Source organism: Primulina tabacum, chromosome 4, assembly GCF_025594145.1.
Source record: "Primulina tabacum isolate GXHZ01 chromosome 4, ASM2559414v2, whole genome shotgun sequence".
Lineage (NCBI taxonomy): Eukaryota > Viridiplantae > Streptophyta > Magnoliopsida > Lamiales > Gesneriaceae > Primulina > Primulina tabacum.
Window position 1 is genome coordinate 41,068,968 of NC_134553.1, and position 8,309 is coordinate 41,077,276.

At 33.6% G+C, this 8,309-nt stretch overlaps 1 protein-coding gene across 4 annotated transcripts; it reads right to left on the reverse strand.

Annotated features, from left to right (window-relative positions):
• Positions 1-1,933: 1,933 nt before the first annotated feature.
• On the reverse strand, positions 1,934-6,689 carry LOC142543268 (protein SPA1-RELATED 4-like). Of its 4 annotated transcripts, XM_075650422.1 has the most exons (8): positions 5,029-6,685; positions 4,726-4,883; positions 4,080-4,294; positions 3,352-3,977; positions 3,120-3,266; positions 2,674-2,985; positions 2,391-2,450; positions 1,934-2,298 (listed from the first exon to the last, which is right to left on the reverse strand). In XM_075650422.1, exons 1-8 carry the CDS (start codon positions 5,920-5,922, stop codon positions 2,110-2,112), a joined length of 2,601 nt encoding a protein of 866 aa, XP_075506537.1. In that variant the 5' UTR covers positions 5,923-6,685; the 3' UTR covers positions 1,934-2,109. The 4 variants fall into 4 exon arrangements, with proteins under 4 accessions (XP_075506537.1, XP_075506536.1, XP_075506538.1 ...); XM_075650421.1 differs by having other exon boundaries at positions 1,935-2,298; positions 3,352-4,294; positions 5,029-6,684; XM_075650423.1 differs by lacking the exons at positions 1,934-2,298; positions 2,391-2,450 and having other exon boundaries at positions 2,680-2,981; positions 3,093-3,266; positions 3,352-4,294; positions 5,029-6,689.
• Positions 6,690-8,309: the final 1,620 nt, after the last annotated feature.

The window sequence follows — 8,309 nt, forward strand, 5'->3', positions numbered from 1 at the left end:
TTAATCTAACAATTTAATTCGATATATAATTTTTTACTGTAATCCATGAATTTAGTGATCCGTAATTTTCATAAATTATTGGTATATGAGCAGCTATAGATTTGGTGTGTTATGCTATCAGAACATATTTAATCTAAATAAATCAACGAAACTGGATATATCAATTTCAACTATCTCGATTGTTAGATTTAGAATTAACTGTTTTCACAAAACAAAAATGACATATTTAATTAATATGGAACGATATCATGCACAATTGATTATTGATAAGTTTTGACTTGATGATAGGTTTGGGCAATTAAATTAGGAAAAACACAATGATTATAGCGGCGATCCGTATAATTCTAAGGTTAATTGCTTGCAACTGAATGAATATATAATATTTTAGCTGATGAACAGTGATACACTTGAATAGTGAAATCATTTGAATCAGAATTTGATAAGATTGAATTTCTTTTAATTCTATTTAAATTTATTATTTTTCCTTACTTGCTAATTTTAGTTTTAAAATTTTATTTAGTCTTTATCCAACGAATTCCCCCTATAAGATTGAATTTCTTCTTTTCGTGCGTTCATTTTGATTATTTAATTTTATTTAAATTCATTATTTTTCCTTATTTGCTAATTTTAGTTTCAGGATTTTATTTAGTCTTTATCCAACGAATTCCTCCTTTTTAGTTGTTTGTTTTTCTATAGAAATAAATCTTTCGTTATACGTGGATTCGATCATACTTATTATTACACTCATTTTATTTAAAGACTAGGAATTTTAGTTTGATTGCTCAATGACAAAAAGATGCGTTTTTTAAAGGTATTAATTCATCACACTCAGACGTCAACGGCTAATGAGAAACCAACTTTTCCATGATACAAAACCTATAGCACCAAAATTCGAAGTTCAACTCCCTCGATTTTTCTGGAGCCAGAGATCGCAAGTTTGTATGAAGAATTTATAATAAAAGGTACACCGTAAGAATTTGGATGGCTATATTTCCGGGTTTTTTATACTGTGAAAAACGTATGTTTTTCTTAAAAAAATGATGGCTCCAAAATTAGTTCTAATAATTTCTTCTCTGTGAGTTATATAAAATCCAAAAATATGTAATAATAATTCCCAAAGACGAAGATGTCACTGTTCCGGAACGATGCATCTCTTCATGAACTTGAAAGGGAATTGTTCATGTTTGTATTTTTAATCATTACGTTAATTTTAAAATTTTTTATATTTTAATGGTAATTAGATTTCTGTTATTCTCGAAAAAAGTAAGTTATATCAAAAGGTTGAATACAAAATTGTTTTTGACAAAAATCATCAAATTATTAATCAATTCTATTCTCCTAATTTGAAGTTTCTACTTGATTTCTAGGAAAAACAAACTCTCAAGTGCGAATTTCTAAAATATTCGAAGAGAAAATGAATGCACATATTTCCAAGAGTACTGATTACTGAATTTCTAAAGAGCTATTCTTAAAAAAGTTCTATTGAGTTTGTTCTTTTAAAATAGTCCTATTTGATTTTTAACAGCACGTTGATGAATTGATTCTAAACAAGATTGAATGAATGAAATGGTCGCACTTTTCCACAAGATTCACACGATATCTATACTTATATACTATATTATTAAGTATGAATGACATGATAATAATTACCTAAAGAGTACACAACTTTTTCTTCCAATTTTACCCTCATACGATACTAATATTACACTTTTGTTTTGTTTTTTTTTTCAATTTCAACATGCAATATTCCAATTTTAACCTTATATGATACTAATATTACACTTTTGTTTTTTTTTTTTCAATTTCAACACACACTTTTATTTTTTTTTATTTCAACAATTTAAATATCAATTTAGTTCTCCATAATTTGTCAAATTTCAATTAGTTCATCGATAATAATTAAAAAAGATTGTACACACACGCATCGCGTGTGCAGAGTAACTAGTACAGAGAAAAATTGACTATATTATTAACATCCCTTTATCCTAATGTTTTGTCCACAAGCTGCATTCCATCAAAAGATGAAATTTCATGTTAATCTCTCCCCTATGTTGTAAGGGAAAAATTTGTTTTGCGGATCGTTTGAACTACCTGGTTCTATTCACCAAATTAAGCCATCTCCAAAACCTTGATATGTCCCAAGGAATTTGCCGCAACTAAGGTGGAAGACTGACCACGCCAACACACAGATGAAACGAACTGTGCCGAGTCGTCCACTTCGTCGGCAGAAAGTGAATCGGTGCTGCTAAATTTATACGACATGGCGGGCATAGGTAAAGCCTTGTGGTAAACAAAAACCTGCTTGGCAATGGAATATCTCGATATAAATACCGATAAAAATAACAAGTTGCAAGACAAGAAGCACTACATAGAATAGACTTATAAGATACCTCATTTGTTTCTGAACCAGTAGCAATAAATCCTTCAGAAACAGACAAGCCCACAAAATTCTGAAACAAATTATTGTTTAATCATCAGGTATCAAATGGAAGACTCATAAGCCCGACAAGAGAAGTACAAGTACGGTTATTTTAAGAAATTCCTTCCTTCACAAATTTCGAATACCAATGGGCTGAGTGATGGTTTTTGGACGGAGAAAGAATCTGGAGGGAGGGGCCAAGAGATAAACTCAGAAGATACTCCTTCACGTTAAAGAAGACCATCAAACCATACCTTGACATTCAGGTGACCCGTGAATGACTGCATAGGACAATCAAGAACTCTTGAATTGCACATTGACAAATCCCAGAGCTTTAGCGTATTATCAGTGGAAGCAGACACAAGTGTAGTTGAATCTATGAACTTCACATAGCTCACTGTTTTATGGTGCCCAACTAGAGTGCATAAGGGCATTTTTGAATTACGAAGATCGTAATAATATATCCTATGATCTGCAGAACCAAATGCTAGACAATGAGCAGAGTCTGAGGGAAATTGAACACAGCAAACATTGGCCTTTGTCTTAATAGTACCGACACTAGCTCCCTGCAGAAGCAATCCACGTAAGAAAAGTAACTTATTAAATGTCCAGAATCTAATGCATACAACAAATGATAACTAGATGCCATAGTACGTTTAGTTTCAAAGCTGACATCCACCAAGTGCAAAAATAGAATTGCCTGATTGATATTCCAGAGCTTAACAGAACCATCATCACTCCCACTGGCAAGCATCGTTGGATCTGCCATGGAAAAGTCGACCGACCATACACGCCGTTCATGCTCTTTCATTTCCAAGAAAATTTGACTTCTTGTGGCATCCCATACCTGGACAACATATAGAGTGAAAATCGATGATGGGCAAAGAGAATACGTAAAGCAAACAATGTATAGGAGTTTAAATTCATGTTACCTGCACCACACCTTCAAAGTTACTTGAAGCAATCTGACTCTTAATGTAACCATTCCAACATATACTGCTAAGTTTAGTTCCACTTGCCATTTCAACCACAGGATAATGAATATCCCGATCTCCATTCAAGATTGAGTTAAATTCAAAAACTTTGATCTTTTTGCTTACCCCAGCAGTAGCAAAAAACTCTCCATCACGGTCGAAGCTAAGGGAACATATCAGGTTAGATGAATTTAAGAGATCCCCTTGTTTCAAGTCTGCTTTAACTTTGAGCTTACTGAAAGATAGATACTTGCATAAACCTTCTAGAAAAGTATTTATCCATCCACTTTTTTCACGCTTATTATGCATCTCTTTAGATGTTGGATGAGTCAAATAGCTTCTTTCAGTGACAACAGCAGAGCCTTTGCCATCACTACTGCTAAGAGAATGTGTAGGCAGTGGTTGGTGTGTTGCTTTGACATTTCTGCGTCTCGTTGCATAGTAAGCTGATTCCAATTTCTGAAAATTCATCATGAGCCGAGAACTTCTGGAGAGAGTGCTTGCTCCATCTCCACCAGGTGTCTCTATGCAGTTAGAGTCATCGAGTTTAGGGTAAAATTCCTGCCTGGTTCGCTTTCTGCTCCCTGAGCTTCCAAAATATTCATGAGGAGCGACCTTCATCAAATCAGAGGATGAATACGTACTTTTGTCCAATTTTAATTCCGAATTTCCTTTAAGCCTGATACCTGTTTGCAGCTTTGTGACTTCTTCTATATCTTCAGATATAAATGCTATTGTCTCACTTAAGCTATCTGAAGCATCATGTTTCCTCTGTTGCAGAAGCATAAGAAATTCCAGTAGCAACTCCTGCTCCTCTATCTTTTCTGGAAGCTCTATAATAGCTTCTTGTTCATCTAACTCATCTCTTGGGGAATTTAAAAAATTACTTTGTAACATTTCACTGCAAGACAGTGTAAAAGGAAGTAAGAATGGGCACAAATTACATTTCAATAAATGAGAGTGGAGATACAGGGACCAAATGATTCCATCCAATTATATTTTACATCTCTTTACAATTAAAAGGTCGTATTTTGGACCTTGAACTCATCACTTTACAACGGAGAGGCAATTTTCTTGAAGACCTAAATTCTACAGAACAAAAACGTGAACACTCGAACAAAAAACTATCTGACTCAAAAAATGTGAACAAAAACGTGAACACTCGAACAAAAAAGTATCTGACTCATAAAATGTGCATGATCAAAGAGCATACACCTGAAAGAGTAGAGCGGCTAGAAACCTTTATTTGGAATTTTGATGGTAAGCAATATAGATAAAAGCAAGCATTAGCTGAAGCTCAGCACCAAAATGGAATGATAGGACAAAAATTACCTTATCTTAGGGCGGTTACTTGGCTCAGGATGCAGCAACCACAAACAAAATGAAACTTCTTTAGGCCATTTAAGAAGCAATTGAGAAGGAAGCACCCGATGCCTCAGGTTTTCCATGGTTGTGCTCTTCTCTTCCAGGGAAGCAGAAGTGTAAAATAGCTGCTAACAGGTAAACAGTTATATTAGTCACATGTGAGATATGAAATCCATCATATTTAAACATCTACGCGAAGAGGAAAATAGTTAGCAATCCCAGAAAATTAAACTCTAAAACATTTAGTTTATTAAAATGTCCATCACTAACCTCAAAAAGCAAGACTCCAAGTCTATAAATATCAGAAGCACGAGAAATAGGATCACCCACAATTTCTTCTGGACTGCTATACCAATTTGATTCCATGAGCAGCAATTGTTTCATTGAAAAAGAATACTTCTCATCTCCCGTTTGTGCGCTGCTAGTGTCTTCCAAGGAATGAATGACCTGATCTGAGCATGACTCAAAGTAATTGGTTGCAGAATTAAACCGCGAATCAGTATTAACTGGATTCCTTGCCAGCCAAGAACCTGGGGTGCCTGTTAGACTTGAACTATGGTATGAGAGAGAGTCAAGAGGCAAAGAAGAACCATTGACCTCAGCCGTTAGGCTATTTGATCTATGTCGGGGTGCTAAGAAAGAAATAGATTCAACAAAAGAAACACGGTTATATGCGGACAAGACAAAGCATGAGGGCCGTACATTTTGAACAACATTTCCTTGAGAATGAGCTGCATTCACAATGTCCACAATTTGAGAATATATGTGTAGACATTCAAGGGCATTAACTGTCCTTTGTGGGTTATCCAACCAATGTCTCAAACTAACATCATTACATTCCAAGGCCTGAACATCAGGGCCTCCCACTTCGTCACCATCCACTCCCCCAACCGGACTACTATAATTGTGGATACGTGGCCACAGCGCTTTTTCCCTCCCTTTCCTTACTGGTATAAACCCATAATCATGTGATGCAGTATCCCGTGAAAACCTGTTTGTACTTCCTGGCATATTCCTGAGATTCGAATTAAAACCCCTAGAACTATCTGACAGCTCTCTATTCCGGGGCGATGAATTTAACTCCCTACAGCTATCAGACCTCTGCCAACCACCCTCAGAGGACTCCCTCATCGTATACTTGCAGAAGGACCTATGTATACACATAAAGAATTGCACAATTGGAGGATCAACAGAATTCTACCAATGTCTTTCGGGTTTCCCCACGACAACCCCCGTCCCTATTCATGAGCTCATTTGCTCGAAAATCCGAGAAAAATAACACCTGCGTGGCCGATCATCTACAATACTCAGGCAGAAATTATGCTTCTTTTAAACATTGCCAAATCAAAAGTCACCGCATACCCTTTTCAGTACCCACCACAAATCAGCAAAAGAGAAATCAAAATTCCGATAACCAAGAAAGAAGTCTAAGAACATTCTTTTCCCTACTTGACACACACAGTATATGTTAGCTAAAGAGATACATGAACTGCAAGCTGTACCATGGACGGGTGAGATCAGACCAGGTAGAAAACAGACGGAGGAACAAGACATGAAGCACTGCACCAGACCCCCCTCGTAAAATTCCTCAATTTCGGCGAAGGAAAAAACAAATACAAAACTTTTTGTCCCAACTCCCAAATTTACAAGTATGCATTAAATGGTTTCTCATTTCTGTGGGTTTTTTTAAAAAAATAGTATTAGAAACCCTAGGCCACGGCATCTGCATTTACCTTCCATGTACGTGGCGCCTTCTCTTCCTCAAGTTTAAATTATCCTATTTTAATAAAATATTGAAACTGTGGCCCAATGAAATCTTCCATCTCCAATTACAGAACAGGACTTAGAAACCGCGAACGGTCAAATTCATGAACCCTAAATTGCAAGAAATTAGTATTTTAACCTAATGCGAATGCGATCGTCCAAAGCGCGAAAAACGTGGTGAAATTATTGCCAGGAGCCATTCTTTATTTGGGTTCCTCGAATCGAACAATTGATTTTGCCTTTGAAAATATCCATGGTTCTTATATTATTTTTGGCTTAGCATTTCAATATAATATGAGTATGTCTCTTGTGAGACGGTCTCACGAATCTTTTTCTGTGAGACGGGTCAACTCTACCGATATTCACAATAAAAAGTGATACTTTTGGCATAAAAAATAATATTTTTTCATGGATGACTCAAAACAGATATCCGTCTCACAAAATACGATCCGTGAGATTGTCTCACACAAGTTTTTACCTATAATATGAATTTTTTTAATTTTCGAATAATTTAAATTTTATTATAATTTCATTTATTAATAATATAGTATTTATCATATCATAACTATATTTTACGTGGCTTTTAAATCAATTATAATAATTGATATAAAATAAATATAAATAATATTCCAAAAATATTCTTTTATAAGTAACATTTGAACTTTGAAGTTGATGAGTTGATGAGATTGCAATGCAAATTTGCACCAGATTAATAACATTTGGGAAATTTTGAAAAAAAAATTTAGTCAAACTAAATTTTTGAAAAATAATAATTCTCGTTTTCAAATACACTGAGCCATTGATAGGGTTAATTTTCAAAAAACAAAAACAAAACTAACCAAGATTATTTTATTAAATATCTCGAAAATTTGGGTTATTTATTGGAGATGGTTATTTAAAATTATTATATCGACGCACGCGTTATGTATATTTTTTTTTTTACAATTCATTTTGTTTATATTTAAATGAGGATCAAAATATAATTATAAAAATAGTAAGAGACTACCATGTAATTTTTGTATATGAATTAAAAAAATAAATAGAAAATAATTAAAAAAAACCAAAATAAGAATTGAACTTACAATTTAATGTTTAGGAAAAAAATGTTCTATCCGCTAAGTTATATGTGATTTACATTAAAGTTTTAACACTTTATTAATATATATAATTATTAAAACATATCACGACATCAAAAATTAGTTATTATAAGAATATCAGACGTAATAATATAGTATATTATAGATAGTATAGATAACTTCATTTTCGGGGGATTTAAAAATTGGTTTGGTCTAAAAATTTTAATATAAAAAGATGATCGATATGAAATCAATGGATTTATAATTATTTGAACAAATTGGGTTGATTTCCTTCAATCCACGCAAAGCTTTTTCCTCCAAGATTTGAAGTATTTTGCTGGAAACATCTCCGCCACCCTTTACGATGTAATTTCGTGCAGCATGATTTTTAAATAATATCATCCTCAGATTGGTCAAAGCAATATTTTTTTAATTTCAATATAATATGTATAGCTTTTAAATATTTTTTTTTTTTGAGCTCTCAAGACCAATAACCTTTTTTAATGTGAATATTTCTTCCTCCATTAATTCATGCATAGATACTCAACTGGATGCATGTCGTATTGTTACCTTATGTTCCTTACTATTTCTTTAACAAACAAAGTATTTCAACCAAATAATTTCTTTGAAAACTTTTAAACTTCTTTTTTTTTTTTTAATACAATGGGGAATATTTCTTATCTAAACTATATTACCTACAGTAGTCACACA